General features: G+C 41.8%; 3 protein-coding genes across 5 annotated transcripts in view; 2 read left to right on the forward strand and 1 right to left on the reverse strand.

Moving 5' to 3' along the window:
* LOC124479604 (zinc finger protein 845-like) lies at window positions 1–18,649 on the reverse strand. 2 transcript variants are annotated; one of them, XM_047038419.1, is made up of 3 exons: window positions 18,561–18,649; window positions 13,248–13,316; window positions 1–2,427 (listed from the first exon to the last, which is right to left on the reverse strand). In XM_047038419.1, exon 3 carries the CDS (start codon window positions 2,273–2,275, stop codon window positions 92–94), a length of 2,184 nt encoding a protein of 727 aa, XP_046894375.1. In that variant the 5' UTR covers window positions 2,276–2,427; window positions 13,248–13,316; window positions 18,561–18,649; the 3' UTR covers window positions 1–91. The 2 variants fall into 2 exon arrangements, with proteins under 2 accessions (XP_046894375.1, XP_046894376.1); XM_047038420.1 differs by lacking the exons at window positions 13,248–13,316; window positions 18,561–18,649 and adding an exon at window positions 5,041–5,529.
* LOC124479537 (zinc finger protein 2 homolog) overlaps window positions 9,852–21,977 on the forward strand; it is a 13,802-nt gene continuing 1,676 nt past the window's right edge. Inside the window, exon 1 of the mRNA XM_047038309.1 lies at window positions 9,852–11,516. Within this exon, the coding sequence (XP_046894265.1) occupies window positions 10,189–11,516 (1,328 nt within the window). The 5' untranslated portion in view covers window positions 9,852–10,188. The remainder of the gene's footprint in view (window positions 11,517–21,977) is intronic.
* Window positions 16,517–21,977, forward strand: part of LOC124479631 (zinc finger protein 658B-like) — a 12,241-nt gene continuing 6,780 nt past the window's right edge. The window contains exon 1 of one of the 2 annotated variants that reach the window (XM_047038461.1): window positions 16,517–16,970. The gene's annotated coding sequence lies outside the window, so the exon portion shown is untranslated. Of the gene's footprint in view, window positions 16,971–18,677; window positions 19,773–21,977 lie in introns of those variants that run through there. The other variant, XM_047038460.1, reaches the window with a different exon arrangement.

A 21,977-nucleotide genomic window follows, 5' to 3' on the forward strand; every position in this document is an offset into this window, starting at 1 on the left:
TGACCTTAGACCATCATTTAATAAAAACACAGAAAAGAATACAATTCCACAACACCACAAACATCTAGACATTAGTTCATAACAGAAGTCCTTACATGTGTGGCTGTGCGTCTACGGCTGAGTTTATCTGCCCGGCTAAAGGTTTTTCCACAGAGGTCACAGCTGTAGGGCTACTCCGAGTGTGGATCTTGCTGTGAGATCTTAAACGGCCAGCCCGGCTAAAGGTTTTCCCACAAGAGTCACAGCTGTAGGGCTTCTCTCCAGTGTGGATTCTGCGGTGGGCTTTGAAAACCCCACTCTGGGTAAAGGTTTTACCACAGATGTCACAGCTGTATGGCTTCTCTCCAGTGTGAATCCTGCTGTGAACTCTGAAACCGGAAGCATGGCTAAAGGTTTTATCACAGATGTCACAGCTGTAGGGCTTCTCCCCAGTATGGAGCCTGCTGTGATATCTGAAACTGGAAGCATGGCTAAAGGTTTTCCCACAGATGTCACAGCTGTAGGGCTTCTCTCCAGTATGGGTCCTGCGGTGAGATCTTAAACTGTCAGCCAGGCCAAAAGTTTTATCACAGAGGTCACAGCTGAAGGGTTTCTTCCCAGTGTGGATCCTGCTGTGAAGGGTGAGATTAGCCTTCCGGATAAAGGTTTTACCACAGAGGTCACAGCTGTAGGGCTTCTCTTCAGTGTGGGTCTTGCGGTGAGATCTTAAACTGTCAGCCTGGCTAAAGGTTTTATCACAGAGGTCACAGCTGTAGGGCTTCTCCCCAGTGTGGATCCTGCTGTGAACTGTTAAGTGGCCAGGTTGACTAAAGGTTTTCCCACAGAGATCACAGCTGTAGGCCTTCTCTCCGGTGTGGATTCTGCAGTGAACTGTGAAATCCTCACTCTTGCTAAAGGTTTGACCACAGATGTCACAGCTGTAGGGCTTTTCTCCAGTGTGGGTCACACGGTGAGATCTTAAATTGCCAGCATGTCTAAAGGTTTTATCACAGAGGTGACAGCTGTAGAGGTTCTTCCCAGTGTGGATACTGCTGTGAAGGGTGAGAGTATCTGCCTGGCTAAAGGTTTTACCACGGACGTCACAGCTGTAAGGCTTCTCTCCAGTGTGGATCTTACTGTGAGCTGTTAATTGGCCAGCTTGTCTAAAGGTTTTATCACAGAGGTCACAGCTGTAGGGGTTCTTCCCAGTGTGGATACTGCTGTGAAAGGTGAGAGTATCTGCCTGGCGAAAGGTTTTACCACGGACGTCACAGCTGTAAGGCTTCTCTCCAGTGTGGATCTTACTGTGAGCTGTTAATTGGCCAGCTTGTCTAAAGGTTTTATCACAGAGGTCACAGCTGTAGGGCTTCTCCCCAGTGTGGGTCCTGCTGTGAACTGTTAATTGGCCAGATTGTCTAAATGTTTTATCACAGATGTCACAACTGTAGGGCTTCTCCCCAGTGTGGGTCTTGTAGTGAGATCTTAAATTGCTAGCATGTCTAAAGGTTTTATCACAGAGGTCACAACTGTAGGGCTTTTTCCCAGTGTGCATCCTACTGTGAAGCCTGAGTGTTCCAGCCTGGCTAAAGGTTTTCCCACAGAGGTCACAGCTGTAGGGTTTCTCTCCAGTGTGGATCCTACTGTGAAGCCTGAGTGTACCAGCCTGGCTAAAGGTTTTCCCACAGTGGTCACACCTGTAGGGTTTCTCTCCAGTGTGGATCCTACTGTGAGCTGTTAATTGGCTAGATTTATTAAATGTTTTACTACAGAGGTTACAGCTGTAGGGCTTCTCTCCAGTGTGTGTCCTGCGGTGAGATCTTAAATGGCTAGCCTGGCTAAAGGTTTTATCACAGAGGTCACATCTGTAGGGTTTCTCTCCTGTGTGGATCCTGCTGTGAACTGTTAATTGGCTAGATTGTCTAAAGGTTTTACCACAGAGGTCACAGCTGTAAGGCTTCTCTCCTGTGTGGGTCCTGCCATGAAGGGTGAGAATACTCGCCTTTCTAAAAGTTTGACCACAGAGGTCACAGATGTAGGGTTTCTCTCCTGTGTGGATCCTGCGGTGAAGGGTGAGAGTACTTGTCTGGCTAAAGGTTTTATCACAGAGGTCGCAGCTGTATGGCTTCTCCCCAGTATGGATCCTGCTGTGACCTCTGAAACAAGAAGAGTCTCTAAAAGATTTCCCACAGTGGTCACAGCTGTAGGGCTTCTCTCCAGTGTGGATCATCATGTGCTGCTTGAGGCTACTGGATGAGGAAAGGATCTTCCCACAGGTGTCACACTGATGTGTCTTCATAACTCAAGTCTCTCTTTGTTCTCTGTCTAGTCTCTCTGGGTCCTGTCTGGTGTCTAGTCTCTTGAAGCTTGTTTCTCTCTGGAGTTCTCTGGAAGAAGTCTCCCACTGTCTAGTCTTCGCCCACGATCAAGTATGACTGGCCAACAGAGGATCTGGAGGAAACAGTTCCAAGTTAATGAGCATTCAGCCTTCACAAAAAGTGAAATATTGTGTCTGTCATAATGTCCACTCTGCACATGTAATGTTTTTTTAATCATTTGGTCAGCAGTGTGTTTCTCAGGTGTATTTTGTCTGGAGAAACACACAACACTGATGTCTACTGTATGCAGCAAACAACTCCTCTTTATAATGTTGTTTCTAGAATTAGAAGCTATAAGGAAACACGAACGCTCTTGAATCAAATATATTTTGAGTTAATCATATGTTTTTGTATTGAAGCGAGTTACAATTGGTGTGAAGCAAAGCAGAAGCAAGCAGAAGCTCATTTCATTTCATAAGGGATGGGGAGATTTAGCTGAAATATTGTGAAACATTTCCCTCTCCCCCAATGAATTCCAACAGCTAATCTTAACCTTCCTTAAAGAAATATATTCTGATACACAAATCTATTCCTGGTTAGTTGAGTCTTAAATCAATTGTAGTTGAGCTAACGGACAAGATCGTTTCCTGGTTTTATGAGAGTTAAACCTGCATCAGCGGAGCTCCTCGGGAGAGGAGGAACATCCTCCCCTACAGTCAGAGGAGGAACATCCTCCCCTACAGGAAGAGGAGGAACATCCTCCCCTACAGGAAGAGGAGGAACATCCTCCCCTACAGGAAGAGGAGGAACATCCTCCCCTACAAGAAGAGGAGGAACATCCTCCCCTACAGGAAGAGGAGGAACATCCTCCCCTACAGGAAGAGGAGGAACATCCTCCCCTACAGGAAGAGGAGGAACATCCTCCTCTACAGGAAGGGGAGGATGTTCCTCTTCCTGTAGAGGATGTTCCTTCCTGTAGAGGAGGATGTTCCTTCCCCAGCTTCCTACAGAGCTGGGGAAGGGGGGGTAATGTTCCGAATATTTGCAAGAAAAAACTTCTGAGATTCTCCAAGATAATAAAGTCATACATTTGCAAGAAATATGTGGGAAAAAGCCTTTGGGTTTTTTTGGGGGTCAAGTCACTTAAAAATGGTCAACCTCATCACACCAGACATCACCGCTTGCCATAGGCTACTATGCCTGAATAATATAATGATTTATTACACGGCTGTTCTTAACGCTGTAGAAAACTCATATTGTGTACACACAATAGATTTATTTGCACGTTTTTATTTCAAGTCTCCACCTTTGGTGTTTCAGTGAGTGCTGTTGGCCGTGTTGCGTTTTTGACCGCAGCTTCACTCGTTGAAAACCAACCAATCAGCGCGCAGCTCATCTAAATATTAATGAGCATACCATTAATGGAGAACATTTCAGAGGATCTATCAGGGGGTATAGAACAGCACCCGGGAAATTTTCAGCCCAACCAATGTTACATACCCTATTCAGAGACCTTAAGGAACAGTGTGAAATACCCCAAAAACTCAGTCAATCACCCCTTTAATTTGGAAATGTATTTTTAACTTTTCTGGGGGCGACGAACAATAATACGAATGAGTTTTGCAAATATATTCAGCAAAATATTTTTTACGGAATTGATCCAAATTGCAGCCCTAAGTCGTCGTCATCGTCGTTATCTACTGCTTGTCCGGGGGTCGGGTCGCGGGGGCAGCAACCTAAGCAGGAAGGCCCAGACTTCCCTCTCCCCGGCCACTTCCCCCAGCTCTTCCTGGGGGACCCCGTGGCGTTCCCAGGCCAGCCGAGAGACATAGTCCCTCCAGCGTGTCCTGGGTCTTCCCCGGGGCCTCTTCCCAGCACAAAGGAGTTCGTTAAAATATTGGTGGGGACTAGTACCTAGCGTCCCCCCCTGGACCTACGCCCATGGTTAAATTGCACTTGGCTGTTTATTCGATAGCGATTGCAACGCCCTTGCCCTTGCTCACGTTTGTGTTTTAGGTGCCTTATTATGCTAGTTACACTGCATTAAGATAATGTAATTAGTACTACAGAATGCTTAGCCTATATGTCAATATGTCATCGCTGGACATTATGGCAAGCCGATCAGCGACCCCTGGTCACAGACTTCAGAAGTCGCCAAGATTCTTACAACACCTGCAACTAAGCATTTTCGATAGAAATCATCAAAGCTGTGTTTTACTTGCATGCTGAAAGCAAATCACCGCTAGGCGCTACAGGAATAACAGACTCCTTAACTACTTGGCTGTAATCGACAATGATGGAGCTAAGGCATCATCTCACATTGATGATGCAAGTTCTGTCTGGCTTAGACATTTGGGGAATAATATATGAAATATAATTTAATTGAAACAACACCTCACGAGTTACCAATGCCCTCAACATTTCAGCACATGTATTTCACAAAACGATAATTGTTGTACGAAAATCCATGTGTTACGCACCATGACAAAACTTTTTTTTTGCCTGACACAAACTGACGCTAAACTACACAAAGATTAGATGTGTTTCTTTACCATTGCGGTGAAAAGGAAGTTGCAGTCAGTCAAATATCTAGGCCTACTGTGTGTAAGCAGCTAGCCTACGCTGCATAGTCAATCGCAAAGTCATACAACAATCTGTTTGCTGGCCTACTGGCCAAGACGTTTCTTTCGACAAGTTACCCTTAACAGTATTACAAATCAATGTTGTTATGTTCATTTTTTCTTACCCTATCAAGTCGATTTCAAGTCTTCCGTTCAGCTGCTGTATATTTGTCTGTTCGATGAGGCTTGTTTGCGGTGGGTAAAAGGTGACGTCAGAAATAAGCGACGGCGTCTGTTTACCTCCCTAGTTTTCTCACCACAGCAGGCAAAAGTGCGAATCAAGCTGGAGGTATGTACCGGGAAATGTGTGGCGCTTTACATTTGATCCGTTTTTCAAGTTTAAAGCCACCTATTGTGTTTCTACCTCGGTCATGTTGTCTAAACATTTTTTGATACACTTTTGAAAAGTTTCAAAAAAGTTTCAGTTGTGACTGAGGATGACGACTGCGTATTTGGATTTGGGTAAAACTAAGTTTGATAAGTTCATCCATTTTTTAGAATCAACTTTAATTACCAAGTAGGTTTATACAAACAAGGTATTTACTGTAGCCTGACGTTGTCGTACTCATAATTCTAGTCAGAATATGAGTCTGAAACCAGAGAATGTCTAATAAAGAGAGAACTCCCACTCTCGGGAAACTTCCGGGTTCTGAACTGGTTGCAGTTCCACTCAAGTTCCATATGAGGGCGCTAACGGTCGAGTGCAGAATGAAAGGAGGTCTATGGAGCTATACCCCTCAAAATCCACTTTTCTCAGGATATAATTTTTTGTCTAGTAATTTGAATTCTGAAATCGAAATTGGAGGCCAAAAAAACACACACCACTGGGTGTTAGATTTTTGTTAAAGTCGCCTTTCTGTTCTAAAAAGCCTTTGAAAATGGCATTGACGTCATACACATCGTGCGACCAGAGCTACCGCTTGACGGCAAGCTCTGGTTACTTCCACTTTACTCTCGAGGCATCGACAACACAGCTGACAGGTTAGGCTCTCCCTGTCAATACACATGCTAGAAAGAGTTTTGGCTTGCTAATGTTGTTGTTAATGTTGCTAATGCTCTGACATTCTGGTTCTGCTTCGGATGCCATCAAGCGGGATCTCTGGTCGTAGTCAGTCCTTCACTAACCAATCAACATTTGTTAGCAGAATGCTAGTGTGTTATGGGCAACAACGACTTACCCGGTAAGAAATCGAAAGGACATAAGTACTCGTTCATTCAACTTTTGACCTGTAATCCATGTTGAACATGCAAAAACTATAATCAAATCTGAGATTTATCAACGACAATCAGGCGAAAGAGACAAATTTAGCCGTTTAGCTCCATAGACTCCCATTCATTTTGCACTCGACCGTGATCACTCCCGGTGGAACTCTGGTGGAACTGCAACAGAATTCGGTACAATGGGGCTTAATAGGGAGTGGGCAGGCTCTCCTTAAAGGGGCAATTGACTGCAAAACCGATTTTACCTTGTCATTGTTGAAAAACGACAGTTTGGAGCGTAAACTGAACATACCGTGAATATCAAAGTCCTTTGACACCTCTTTCCTATTCAAATCTCAAAAAGAAAACATTTGGCTGTAAAACGCTAGCTTTTCAACAAAGCCACCGGTCCTACGTAGGACCGGTGATCGCCCTCTTATTGGCTCTGGTCTGTATCTTTGTCACGCCCCAGAATTTACATCCAGACCAGCCAGAGGTAGCGTCTATCTCCGATACTAGTTTAGCTGCGCGCTGCTCTGTGTAGGCTACTTATAAGGAATTACAAAGAAGAACGTTTTGAATTATAACAAGGATATTGATTATGGACCACGGTCGTAAATGCTGTGTTCCAGGCTGTACAGGGAAGGCTAACACTCACAGTCTTCCCAAGGAGCCAAACATTCAACAGGCATGGCTGCTGTTGTCTATGAGAATATCCCGGCGAAGTTCGACACTCAATCATTCATTTGCTCTGAACATTTCACCCAAGACAGTTTGACAACCTTGGACAATTTCAAGCAGGATATGCTAGGAAGCTGAACCTGGAAAGAGGTGCTATTCCAACCGTATGCTCATTGCAACCGCAAGCTATAAGGACAGTATGATGTTGTGCTAACAGTTATTAGCAATGCTAACGTTTCCTGTATATAGCATACCAGGTAGAATGCTAAATACGTTTCTACACACATCAAATGACTCTAGCTAGACTAGCTGTAGTCGGCATTAGAAGGGAAGCTTCCGAAAAATAGCCAGAAAACGAACTGCAGTCTGGCTTATTGCTAACGCCTGTCTAGATAATCTATTTGAAATAACTGGAGAAAGGCAGGTTTAGATACAGGATACGTTAACATTGCTAGTAACTGTTACTAGTAACACCTAGACTGTAGGCATGTAAACAAGTTTAGCTTGCTAGTTAACGCAAGAGCATAGAATGTGTGATAATTTAGCCTAGTTTATTGGCAATGGGGCTAACGTTGATTCATGTTCCTGACTGTGTTTCATTCTAATAAATAACCTGTGTAATGAAAATCTACAATTCACGATGCATGTTTGTCCAGATCTTTGTCATGTTATTTTACAGCAAGATATCTAGAGCTAGCCTAGCTAGCTAACTGAACCCGAGTAGAATCACGATATGGTTTGGTTGCTAAGCTGTAGCCTAACGTTCTACCCACCTAAGTCAATCCAGTTTGCTTCAACAACAGAAGTGGAAACAAGTAATGTTATCATTTCAAATGATATATAGTTAATCTGTTGAAAACAGTGTTGTGTAGACACAATAGATTTATTTGCGCGTTTTTATTTCAAGTCTCCAACTTCGGTGTTTCAGCGAGAGCTGCTGTTGCCGTGTTGCGTTTTTGCTCCCAGCTTCACTCGTTGATAACCAACCAATCAGCTTGCAGCTTATTTAAATATTAATGAGCATACCATAAAAGGAGAAAAGCTAGTGTTTTTTCCCGGGAACATTTCAGAGGATCTGTCAGAGGGCATAGAACAGCACCCGGGCCATTTTCAACCCAACCAATGTTACATACCCTATTCGGAGACCTTAAGGAACAGTGTGAAATACCCCAAAAACCTAGTCAATTGCCCCTTTAAACAGGATCTGTCTGAAACTGCTCTGTTGGGCTGTGAGTATGGGACGTGTTTCAACCAAACCCGGAAAAAAATGCCTCTTCACTCAATTGGATGAACTACAACCAATCAGATCAACGTAATATGTTGTTTTTGAAAATAATTCAACCCAAGAGCTCTTTGGTGACGTGGTTGATTACGTTACTGTTGATCATCTGTCCATCATCGTATAAAGCCCGCCCTGAAAATTTGATTGTTCGGACATACTTTTTCCCAAAACTAGCGATCCCAGACCCAACTTCCCGACCACATTTTTTGGTAGGCAGGGCTCAGTTGGGCTGGCAGCCAGGCTTACTGTACTGTGCCAGGGAGGTGAATTCGATAAACATATTATATTATTCAGGCATAGTAGCCTATGGCAATCGGTGGTGTCTGTAGTGTGATGAGCATAGGCGTAAATTTAGGGTGGGACGGTAGGGACACGTCCCCGCCAATAATTGAGAGTCTAAACATGTTTTTTTTTTCTTTTCATTTTCTGCTCCACAATTGGCTAACTCCTCTCAAGGTCAGTATTACTCCTGATTGGCTGAGAGCTCTAATCACAATAGGTGCGTTCGACATCAGTGGCGGATCTAAGGGGTGGCAAGGGGTGGCAGCTGCCACCCCAATAAAAAATACTGCCACCCCAATAGAATATTTTTTAATGCATTTAGCAGACACTTTTATCCAAAGCAACTTCCAAGAGAGAGCTTTACAAAAGTGCATAGGTCTCTGATCATAACAAGGAGATAGCCCCAAACAGTGCGGGTAGCCAAAACATGAAGCATACATTGTGAAAAAACAGTTCCAAAGGGAAGAACCATAAGAGCATGTAGTGAAACAAGTTACTATTAAACAACATGAACCTCAATCTTCCCATAGAAAAATAGTATTTCTACATTTAAATAAATAATATTAATGTTACTGTTTAATTTAAACTACAATGTTCTAGCCTAATCATTTGCCATAGGGAGTACTGTGGGGTTGATTCACCTCCAGGAGGCCACCCAACAACTTCCTTCTGCCACCCCATTGCAACCCCGAATGAAAATCTCTAGTTCCGCCCCTGTTCGACATGGACTGACTTCATGCAGCTCTGCAGGCGGCTGCAGCTGGCTGACTTGAAGCAGTGAATTCTGGTTAGACTTTTTCTCCGACATGAGACAGCCCCGAGGCTAGGTCACTGTGACGTAGCCATCAAAGTACCGTGAGATCGATTCGAGAACTGCCGGCTGTGTAGCCGAGCGCATTTTCACAAGAGCAACTGCATGGGTTCCAATGACGAAACAGCTATTTCATGATTGGCCAGACTCACACATGACAACTTTGACTGTGTTTTGTTTTTATTGTGATACCGTCAGTTTCGCCAATGCTCAAAACCGGACCAAACTGTTTAATTTTATTCAATATTTCCTGAAGAAAGGGTTTTAGTCCGCCTTTTCGCTAATGGAAAGACTAAGTTTAATTGAGTTCTGGTTGTATTATCAATCTGCAGATTGAAGAAAGAGTTTTACATAGCCTAATACATAAAATGACAAATTGCAAGTGCAAGTTCTACCGCGAAAAAAATTAAATGTGTAACCATGCTGTTCGTCAGAGATAAAGTAAGCAAACAGCGCTTGATTGGCCATGACTGACGTCAACGCAGCAAACCATGAGAAGCTGAAATGTCTGACTTTAACTCCGCCCCGACTGCAAGCGGCAACTCTCACCAGTCGTTTCATGCAGTCGATGTCGCACGCACCTCGTAAATTGAAACTTGTGCCCCGTTGCTCCTATTTAGCATTAGCCAGGCTGCCAGTCCAACTTAACCACAGAATCTAAGCATGGAAAAGTTGCATGACGAGAGCTAGGCACCGAATAGGTTTGTCTATCAGAATACAACAAATGATAGGAAGGTTAAGATCAGCTGTTGATTTAATTGGGGGAACATCAGCTATATAAATTATCCTATATGAAATGATATGAGCTTCTGCTTGCTTCTGCATTGCTTCACACCAATTGTAACTCGCTTCAAGCTTTAATAAAAAAACGTATAATTAACTAAAATATATATCTCTGCTGTTCTCTTCTTCCAGAGAACAGCAGAGAGACTCAACCAGAGAGAAACAAGCTTCCAGAGACTACACACCAGACAGGACCCTGAGAAACCACACAGAGAACAAAGAGAGGTCTGAGTTATGAAGACACATCAGTGTGACACCTGTGGGAAGGAACTTTCCTCATCCAGGAACCTCAAGTACCACATGATGATCCACACTGGGGAGAAACCCTACAGCTGTGACCTCTGTGGTAAATCCTTTAGCCAGGATCGTAGTTTCAGAGAGCACATGAAGATCCACACAGGAGAGAAGCCCTACAGCTGTGACCTCTGTGGTAAAACCTTTAGACATCTTGGCAGTTTAACACGTCACAGCAGGATCCACACTGGAGAGAAGCCCTACAACTGTGACCTCTGTGGTAAATCCTTTAACCATACTTGCGACTTAAAAGCTCACAGCAGGATCCACACTGGAGAGAAGCCCTACAGCTGTGACCTCTGTGATAAATCCTTCAACCATACTTGCGACTTAAAAGCTCACCGCAAGATCCACACAGGAGAGAAGCCCTACAGCTGTGACCTTTGTGGCTATAGTTGTACAACAAACGGCCACCTCAAAAGCCACATGTATATCCACTCCGGAGAAAAACCTTTCAGCTGTGACCTCTGTAGTAAAACGTTTAGTCTCTCTGGCCAATTAACAGTTCACAGAAGGATCCACACAGGAGAGAAGCCCTACAGATGTGACCTCTGTGGTAAAACCTTTACGCACTCTGGCCAATTAACAGTTCACAGCAGGATCCACACTGGAGAGAAGCCCTACAGCTGTGACTTCTGTGGGAAAACCTTTAGCCGGACAGATACTCTCACTCTTCACAGCAGGATCCACACTGGAGAGAAGCCCTACAGCTGTGACCTCTGTGGGAAAACCTTTAGCCAGACTGGCAGTTTAAAGTCTCACCGCAGTACCCACACTGGGGAGAAGCCCTACAGCTGTGACCTCTGTGATAAAACCTTTAGCCGGGCTAACCAATTAACAGTTCACAGCAGGATCCACACTGGAGAGAAGCCCTACAGCTGTCACCTCTGTGGGAAAACCTTTAACCAGGCTTGCAGTTTAAGGGCTCACCGCAGTACCCACACTGGGGAGAAGCCCTACAGCTGTGACCTCTGTGATAAAACCTTTAGCCAGGCTGGCCAATTAACAGTTCACAGCAGGATCCACTCTGGAGAGATGCCCTATCGCTGTGACCTCTGTGGGAAAACCTTTAGCCAGGCTGGTAATCTCAGCCTTCACCACAGGATCCACACTGGAGAGAAGCCCTACAGCTGCCCACACTGTGACTATTCATGTATAACAAATGGCAATCTGAAGAGGCACCTGCGTGTCCACAATAAAAAACAAACCAAAGCAGTGATGTCTGGGGCCAAGCTGTCCCAGCAGTCACCACCTGAGAGAACTTCTGTATGACCCACAGCTGGAAGAACTACTGGCCTACACCTACTGGGACAGCACATGCAGTAACACCAGATCTACAGTTCAACATGACAAGACATGCAGTAACACCAGATCTACAGTGCAACATGACAAGACATGCAGTAACACCAAATCTACAGTCCAACATGACAGCACATGCAGTAACACCAGATCTACAGTCCATTGGAACATTGGAAACCAAATTTTCGGCAAAACACCTCACACCGTAACAAATTCCCACTGTCATCCATAAAGTGAGCAACCGCCCAAATCCCTCTTGACCACCATTCATCCATGAACACAGATTTTTTACTGACCAATATATATCTATTGTTCCACACTGGTGTATTATGTGGCATACAATTATGCTTGTATAATAATTTCCAATAAAGAAGGACTTACTGATGGACATCAGAAGGTTTAGTTTGCAACTAGCTACACTTAAAATCACAATGAAGTAGAAAGTCTATACCCCCATTTGTTGAAAAACCACATTAGGAACAGTAAACCAAAAATAATCCCTATTCTTAAAAAAGATTGCAACCATTTCAACTTCAAGACTCCGTTCATGATATCAAAATTAATCGCATTAACACCACTTTCTTCATAGTCTTTAACATGTATCATTCTTTCTGATGAAGTGACACTTGTTTCTCCATATGAAATTGAAGTTAACCGTATTTATATCTTTAATCATTCTAGCTGATATAGTTTATGAGAAGGCCGGATAAGTGAGCCTGGACAAAATGTCCATTTTAGATAGTAAGACTCTCCCCCAAAGATTGTGATTCTATCTCTCTGCAGCCATCTATTCAAGAGCTTCTTACATTCATCAACCTTATTCCACACATTCTTATTGTCTGTTGTGGTCATGTCCTTAGAAATAATAATTCCCAAATATTTTACCTCTGTTTTAACCTTTATAATATGTAATATCTATACAGGGCAATCATGTAACGCAAGTATTTCACATTTATCTAAATTCAGATGTAAGCCTGAAGCTTTGGAGAATGTGTCAATCGATTGTAAAGCTAAAGGAATTTGATTTCCATTACCTAAAAACAATGTTTTGTCGTCCGTCAATTGACTTATCATTATTTGATTGCCCTTCACATCCAGCCCTTGAATACTATTATTTTTTATCAGAATCGATAAACTCTCTGCCACCATTATAAATAATAAGGGTGAGCTACCACACCCTTGGCGTGTACCTCTTATCATCTCAAATTGTGATCCAGTACCAAGTTCCAGAGCTACAGAGCTATTAATTCCATTATATAGCATACCAATTATTTTAATAAACCTTTCCCCAAACCCAAAAAAGTTTTTAATATAAAAGGATCCTCAACAGAATTGAATCCTTTATAAAATTCTAGAAACATAACAAGTCTCCCTTCCCTGTATAGCTATAGTCAATCACGTCTAATACAAGCCTTATGTTATGGATTGATCTACCTTTCAAAAAACCTGATTGTCTCCTTTTGTCTCGCAGCAATAGCCCCTGAAAATATTTTGTACCAGGTTTAGGAATCAGGGTGATCAAACCTTGTTTCATGCTTGTCGTTTGTTCATTCTTTACTATACATTCCTTCAGAGCTTGAAATAATTTCTCACTGATAGAAATTAGATGTGAGCCCATCCGTTCCAGGGGGACGCGTCTTTGTCTTTAGCCATCTTTAATATGACTGAGTCCACTTCCTCAATTGTAAGATCTGACTCACACAAATCTGCAAAGGAATCCTCAGTACAAAGAATGCTGGGCCTGATTTTTTCCAAAAGGTTGTCAGCATCTGTTGAGGAATAATTAGAGGAATACAATTTAGAATACTAGAACACTTCTCGTTCTATATTTTGTTGGAGCCTCGAAAGTGGTTCTGAGTGTAGCAAGAATTAACAGGCTTGGAGTCAGGAGATTGATTGCAAAGGCTTTTTTTTTTTCTTTATTGCCAGGTATTTTGGAATCATACGCAGAGCTTCTCTAGCCAGAGAAGTCTCTCATACGCCGAGCCTCCCTAGCCAGTGAAGTCCGACATGCATTCAATAGACAAGAACTTTTATACAGTCTTCCTACGTCATACAAATATCTTTTGGCAATTATCAGACAACACACAGTTTGTTCAAGATAAACAGATGTCCTCCCTCACTTGGCCATTCTTGCACAACCCGTGGTTCTAAAGAGCAACACCACCCTATCAGGTCATCCTGACCTGACTTCCTCTCTGGAAAGAACATTCTAACGGGAGGGGAGAGTGACTCTCCCAGCTCATTCTTTCCCCATGACTGAGTATGGGACACAACCAGCCTCCTCTTTCGCCTAATTCCTTACATGGGGATAAACAAGTCTTCCTCTCTAGCCTAATTCCCTACGTGGGCTGTTTCCTCTCCTCATCTGACCCCCGTCCTAGTTGACTCTTCTCTTGAGGTCACAAGGTCACAAAAATCCCCCACAATTTCTAGCATCTTTTCTCTCTATTCCATTTATCATTAGACTAGTAATTAAGTTCCTTTGCTGTCTATTTTTTCTAAATGACTAAAGTAGGAGGAGTTATTTTACCCAGCCTCGATCCATTTAGCCCCTTGATCTTATAGGTGCCCCTTGAGCCATGCCAAGATAAAGACCATCTAACTTGTAGTTCCATTCATCTATTTTTTCCCTGGTCATCAGGTTCAGACTGGCTACAGCATTGTCCAATTTCTTGAAGCAAGTTACTTTCATATTCCATTCTGTTTTTTTTAAGTGCTTTTTAAAAGTTAATGGTAAATTCTCAAATTTTATATTTAATACATTTCCATTTACCAATGTTAATTTCCTCTGATTTATCTTCTATAATAACCTTTACCTTTCTGCAGTAATCTTCATTTTGTAACTGTTGTGGGCTAAATACTCTGTATTGAGGAACAAGTCTGTAACAGCTCAGCTCGGGGCACTGACCTCATATAAGAAACTAACTAGAGGCAGGCAGATAGAAGTTGTCTAACTAGAGGCAGGCAGATAGAAGTTGTCTAGCAGAACAACAACCACAGGGCGTTTCCTTCTATGGGCCTGCCCTGGGGTCCGATTAATGGGTTTTGGTGTTTCAAAACCCATTGACACTGTATGACTATGTTTAGCTTGTGTTCTGCTCCTCTCTCCTACCAGCCGTCTCTGGAGGAGGGGATCCCTCTCTGAATTGCTCCTCCCAAGGTTTCTTCCATTTTTTTCTCCCGTTGGGAGTTTTTCCTTGTCTTCCTTGAGGGTTTAGGTTGGTTGAGGGGCAGTTCTATGGGCGCATGTGAAGCCCTCTGTGACATGCTTGCGTGTAAAAAGGGCTATAAAAATAAATTTGATTTGATTTAAGCAATCAGCAGAATGCTCTGTTCCCTCTGATACTTCCACAGGTCAGGCTGACATGGGGAAGCACTGTAGGGGGGGGATTTCCCTTTAAGAAATGAATCAACAGTATTGTGAAATAGGCCCCATCTGTTTATCAGAGTTCCAGGCCGATTGCCAATGAAGTATTTGTGTGACGTATGACTTGTATAAATGTCTGGTGCACTAAGAAAAAGGCGGGTTTTCTCTGGAGCTGAGACGCCTACCGAATGTAATTCGATCCTGGCAAAATAAAGCAAACCTTTGTTCAAATCGACTTCGACTAAGAGATACTTCTTGTCAGATCATCTCCACCTTGGACCACAAAGAAAGTAAACTTGAGTCCACTACATAACAAAATAGCATTGGATTTCCAATAGCCTTTATGTCTGGATTCCTTTACTGTTGGTACCAAAACCAGATCTATAAAACAATGATCCGATAAAGGCGCTTTTGAATTTTTAGACTGTGCAACATACTTTAAAATGTCATCACTGACTAACCAATAATCAAGTCTAGACTTGCCATCTCCATTAGGTTTAAACCATGAGGAACTTCTTATTCCAGGATTTAGCCTCCTCCAAACATCAGTCAAATTATTCTCAGTCATGAAGCCCTGAACAATGGTACTACATTGCAGTCTAGCCGACCTAGGAGGCATCCTATCTTCCCATTCATATGGTGTCATGTTCCAGTCCCCACCAACTAAGATATGATCAGTGGAGAACCGCGCTTTAAGCTCAGAAATCATATTGGTTACAGTCTCCAGTAGGTGTTTGTTTCGGACATCAGTATTATAAACATAAATATTAGTTATGAGAATCTTACATTTTCAATACCACTATCAGTCAGTAATCTTGATTAGCTTTATGAGTCACAATTTCACCAGGGCAGTTGTTAAAACATATCACTAGCCCCCCAGAACGATTTAATCCATGACTAAAGAAAATCTTGTCCCCCCATTGGTTTTGCCAAAAAGTTTCACACTTTCACACTGAGATTTTGATCCCTTACAAAATTAAAATATTGCCTTTCTCTTTACAATATCCCTTAGACCTCTAACATTTAGTGAACCAAACAAAAACTTAACATATAACATTAACACTAGAACAAAGGAAAACAATGACCGTAACACTTGCTTTATCCGTCCACCTAGTAACTAACTAAACTGTAACCATATGGAGGAGCTTCATCATTCCTTTCACCTTTTCCACCGTAACCTAACCAACAGACTATAATTTCACCTGTCACTTCCAATACGTCGACCGTCTATAAAAGCAAAGAGCCCCCTAAAGAATCCAGTTTCCCAGCCCGCCTCGCTTTTGTGGGGGATTTTTTGTGACCTTGTGACCTCAAGAGAGGAGTCAACTAGGACGGGGGTCAGATGAGGAGAGGAAGACTTGTTTATCCCCACACTCAATGGGGAAATCAAATCAAAATCAAATCAAATCAAATGTATTTGTATAGCCCTTTTTACACGCAAGCATGTCACAGAGGGCTTCACATGCGCCCATAGAACTGCCCCTCAACCAACCTAAACCCTCAAGGAAGACAAGGAAAAACTCCCAGAAAAACTCCCACCGGGAGAAAAAATGGAAGAAACCTTGGGAGGAGCAATTCAGAGAGGGATCCCCTCCTCCAGAGACGGTTGGGAAAGAGGGAGCTGGGAGAGTCACTCTCCCCCACCCGTTAGAATGTTCTTTCCAGAGAGGAAATCAGATCAGGATGACCTGGTAGGGTTGTGCAAAAACAACCACGGGTTGTGCAAGAACAATCATGGTTTGTGGAAGAATGGCCACGTGAGGGAGGGTATCTGTTGATCTTGAACAAACTGTGTGTGTCTGATAATTGCCAACATATGTGTGTGAAGTAGAAAGACTGTATAAAAGTTATTGTCTATTGAATACATGTCAGACTTCTCTGGCTAGAGAAGCTCTGCGTATGATTCCAACCTACCTGGAAAATAAAAGACGAAAGCCTTTGCAATCAATCTCCTGACTCCAAGCCTATTAATTCTTGCTACACTAAGAACCACTTTCGAGGCTCCAACAATTGGTGACCACCGACGTGATTCGCTACATCTACATTTGATAAGGTAGGTAATGAAAAAAACCTGTAAAGAACCTAATGAATGCCTAGATATAGGTAATCACAGTAATATGGTTACGCTTAAAAACAAGGCTGTTGAAAAGATCAGGTTAGCTAAAGGTGTTAACAATTGTGGGACAGCATCTGCGTGACTAACATTTTCAACAGACCTCAAACAAATTATTATTGTAATACCCGTCCTGGCTAAAAAGTTGCACTATTAACAACAAGTGACAGCAAAGTATAGAGGCCTCTATCAGCGGCGTAACAAGGACTTGGCGGGCCCGAGTGCAGATCTCACCAACGGGCCCCTTACCGACCTATCGTCAAGCGAAATTATTGAGTGTTGAGCTTAGCGATGCGCAAGGAAATTTAGGCTACTTATGATGTACAATTAAGGGTAACGACTGCTCCTTCTATGTGAAGTTGGATGACGGTTTAAAAAGTGAACGTCTCTGACTCGCGAGTCTCAGGCTCTAGATTATGCTTGCTACAACACGGAATGAGCATAATGGAACAGTCAGTCATGAGCCGACGTATCTGCAACGTTTAAATAGAGCACAGAGATGAAAAGAAAATCTGATCATTTACCGAGGCTTATCCGACGTTATGAATGACGTTTCGATCTGTCATGTGTGCTATCTGGGTACTAGTAAAAAAAAAAAACAGTCACTTCGATGGTGAATATTTGATTTTATGTTCGTTAGATATGCTAGTTTACATTTAGTCTATCTAGCTTTAGCTATTTTCCGACTACATCCTGCACATAGTTTACTATATCTAACCTGGCTGCTGCCTGGTATAGCCTCGGCCTATATGTGAATTTTTATGACGTTTAATAGCCATGTCAACTGCATACACCAGACAGTAAACGTTATGTAATTATTAGCCTACCCTGGTGGCTGAGTTTCACACTCATTGCTGTTGCCGGGCTGGGGGTCAGACGTAGTGTCCTCTTCAACACGCTTTGCCACAAATCCAAATGAGGATAGTTTTGACAGCTTTGCCACCCTTACATCTTGCTCTTTTCGTTCCTGCCGCTTTCTGGAGCCACTTTTATGTTAAAGGGAATGGCATGGGGTAGCCTAATTCGCTTCAAAACGCTAATGCAACACAACTGTAGTATCCCAACAACAACTGTCTGTGGTATTCCAACAACTGGATGGGAACAATCGTGTGTGGGTGGGCGGGAATCTTTGACAACAATATTACAGAGACATCCTTGCTATTTTTCGAGGGCAATATTACTTAATAAAAACGAGATTTGTTTCATTCAGCAAAAGGCAAATGAGGAAAAATGAATTATTTGCTGTTGTTAACACTGACTGTTTTTAAAATGTTTATTGGGCAGGTGATAGCTCAAAATTCTGAATAACTGACACCATAATTGAGAAATGTTTGCGAATTCATAAGACTGGATCATATGTGATCCGCAACTTGCGATTTTAGAGCGGTGCAAGGGGCCCGGTCAGATTGCCTTAAGGGGCCCGGTCAGGTTGTCTCACTTTTACATCGAGGACGGGCCCCCTTTCGCCACGGGCCCTAGTGCAGCTGCACTCCTTGCACTCCCTATAGTTACGCCACTGGCCTCTATTACTTCAGTCGAAAGTGAGTCAGGACAGGCCAGTCCGAAAAGATTCATCTTAAGACGTGCTGAAAAAACTTGGGTTAGACGGATATCCGTAGATAATGTATATCATGTATGAAAAGATGTATGTTTTTTATGACATTCCGAGAGATGGCAGTCTTGAGAGGTTCTGAAAGTTCCTAAAACAACTGTGGTCAAAAAAGCTGTTGAGGGAGCAAAAGGAACCAAAAAATAAAATAAAAATCTCCGTTAAAATGCTAAAAAACATACGAAAGATGGAGTCAGGTAAAAAACGAAGTGATAAATCTATTGACTGTTTTGATATTGACATGTAAAACCCTCAAAAATCAGTGAAACGAGTCTGAAAAAGTGAGAGATTGCGGCTGTTGCGCAATCGTTCCAGGCTCGCTTCAGGAAGGCGAGTTGTAAGGGAGGGGGTGAGCAGGTTTGTTAAAAACAAGGGCGTTGCCCTGAGCAATGTGTGAATATTGTAAATCAGCAATAGAAGGAAACCAATAAAATATGAGAACAGTAATTTAACTAACTAAAAGTAATTACCGAGTGAAAATTTATGAAACTAATTAGTAAAAAATGGTCAATTTGAGAAAAATTAAGGTAATGGAAAAATACAACTCAATTTCAGGCCATAACTTCTTTCGTTCTTCCCAGTCCTCCCTTGGTAACATTTCAGCAAAGCGTATGCCCTTTTCCTTGCAGATTTGAGAGTCCTTGGTCCGTCGAAACCTCTTCCTTCATCCGTCTTGGGCCAAACAGAATGGTGACGTGTATGGTCTTATTGTCCATCCTCTTTCCAACTCTATTTACTATATCAACTGCATCTTCAATCTTAGCCTCAAGCTCCTGGACGATCCTTCCCGGGATTTGGACAATTACGCTCTGATGTTTTCATCCTTATTTTCTTCCAAGGTTTCAAACTTAGTAAAAATAAGGAAACATTATTCTATGCAAAAGCTAGAAGTATGACCCAAGTTCGAGATTCGAACACTAATTATTGGGGGAGATAATTTTGTAAATGTTGAATGGAGTTAATAGAATAAAAACGACCGGATGATTCGGAAGTCAAACACGAAATGCAATAACCATAGACATGTGCAATACCACCTACATCCACCGTTGCTTCAAGCCGAGGGGTGGGGGTCTGGTCTGTTTACCTCCCTAATTTTCTCACCACAGCAGGCAAAGTTGTGAATCAAGCTCAAGGTATGTACACTGAATTGTGTGGCGCTTTATTTTTCATCTGTTTTCAGGTTTAAAGCCACCTATTGAGGTTCTACCTTTTCTCATTATGATTAGGCTACACATCTTCTTATTCTGTCATTTTATCGATTTTTTTCTGGATAAACTCTTGAAAATGTTCACTATTTTTTTTTTCATGAAATGTGGCTGAGGAGGACGACTGCGTATTAGGGTCATTGTAGGTAAAACTACGTCTGATAAGTTCATCCATTTCTTAGAATCAGCTTTATTCGGTTCGCCACCGAGGTGAAATCAGTTTCATATTCGAGATTCAACAGACATTCCTATTCGTACCTCCATTCGGGCTCCGCGTCATATTTAGGGACCGGGGTAAAAGAGTAGACAGTCCGAATGTTTTTCTTCAATATCTTTGTCAAAATCGACCATACAAACTTCAAATTTGTTGCACATTCTTCTACTACTGACTGACCAATTTGTCCAAGCTTTGGTTTGGTGATAATGTTAAATATTGATTAACCCATAGGCAATAAATCAATAAAAACACAAATGTTCCAGTATTTCATCAATATCTTTGTCAAAAATGACCACGGAAACTTCAGACCTGTTTCGCATGCTTTGGTTTGGTGATAAAGTTGATTATTGATTAACCCATAGCCAATAAATCAATAAAAACACCAATATTTCAGTATTTCCTCAATAAATCAATAGAATCACACATTTTCCAGTATTTCATCAATATCTTTGTCAAAATGATTATAGAACCTTCAGACCTGTTTCACATTCTTCTAATACTATCTGACCAAGTTGTCCAAGCTTTGGTTTGGTGATAAAGTTGATTATTGATTAATCCATAGCCAATAAGTCAATAAAACACCAATATTTCAGTATTTCCTCAATATCTTTGTCAAAAATGACCACAGAAACTTCAGACCTGTTTCGCATGCTTTGGTTTGGTGATAAAGTTGATTATTGATTAATCCATAGCCAATAAATCAATAAAAACACCAATATTTCAGTATTTCCTCAATAAATCATTAAAATCACAAATGTTCCAGTATTTCATCAATATCTTTGTCAAAATGATTATAGAACCTTCAGACCTGTTTCACATTCTTCTAATACTATCTGACCAAGTTGTCCAAGCTTTGGTTTGGTGATAAAGTTGATTATTGATTAATCCATAGCCAATAAATCAATAAAAACACCAATATTTCAGTATTTCCTCAATAAATCATTAAAATCACAAATGTTCCAGTATTTCATCAATATCTTTGTCAAAATGATTATAGAACCCTTCAGACCTGTTTCACATTCTTCTAATACTATCTGACCAAGTTGTCCAAGCTTTGGTTTGGTGATAAAGTTGATTATTGATTAATCCATAGCCAATAAGTCAATTAAACACCAATATTTCAGTATTTCCTCAATATCTTTGTCAAAAATGAACATAAAACGTCAAACTTGTTGCACATTCTTCTACTACTAGCTGAATAAGTTGTCCAAGCTTTAATTTGGTGATAAAGTTGATTATTGATTAACCCATAGCCAATAAATCAATAAAAACAAACATTTTCCATTATTTCATCAATATCTTCGTCAGAAATGAACATAGAAACTTCAGACCTGTTTCACATTCTTCTACTACTAGCTGACCAAGTTGTCCAAGCTTTGGTTTGGTGATAAAGTTGATTATTGATTAACCTATAGCCAATAAATCAATACAAAACAAACATTTTCCAGTATTTCATCAATATCTTTGTCAGAAATGAACATAGAAACTTCAGACCTGTTTCACATTCTTCTACTACTATTGCAAAAGGATTGGATATCACAAGCGCTAGACGTCTCAGCCTGGGACAGTCTGCCTGGACATGAATTCAACAGATATTTTATACAGAGTATAGCACGTCATACAGATAATTTTAGATAGCCGGTTGGCAATCAGTCTTGGGTAATGATAAACAGAGGGGGAGAGTGTTTGTTTGTTTGGCTCGTTGCTATCCCAAAGGTCAGTTCCTCCAGGCGGACAATTTTCTATGTCAGCGTGACCTGGCGTCCTGTATTGTACACAACTCCCGAGAACTCTTGTGGGGACAGAATATTCCCTTACAGATAGCGTCAATGAGGAGATAGAAGAGGGCCCAAACAAGGAAAATGTTCTGTGAGTGTTTTGCACAGGAAAATGATTCAGTTTGTTCTTTTGTTCAA

The sequence above is a fragment of the Hypomesus transpacificus genome, chromosome 17 (genome assembly GCF_021917145.1).
Source record: "Hypomesus transpacificus isolate Combined female chromosome 17, fHypTra1, whole genome shotgun sequence".
NCBI classification, from domain to species: Eukaryota; Metazoa; Chordata; class Actinopteri; order Osmeriformes; family Osmeridae; genus Hypomesus; species Hypomesus transpacificus.

Bases quoted from the DNA above. Each gene is read 5' to 3' on its own strand.
- LOC124479604 (XM_047038419.1), bottom strand. From the start codon at position 2,275: ATGAAGACACATCAGTGTGACACCTGTGGGAAGATCCTTTCCTCATCC.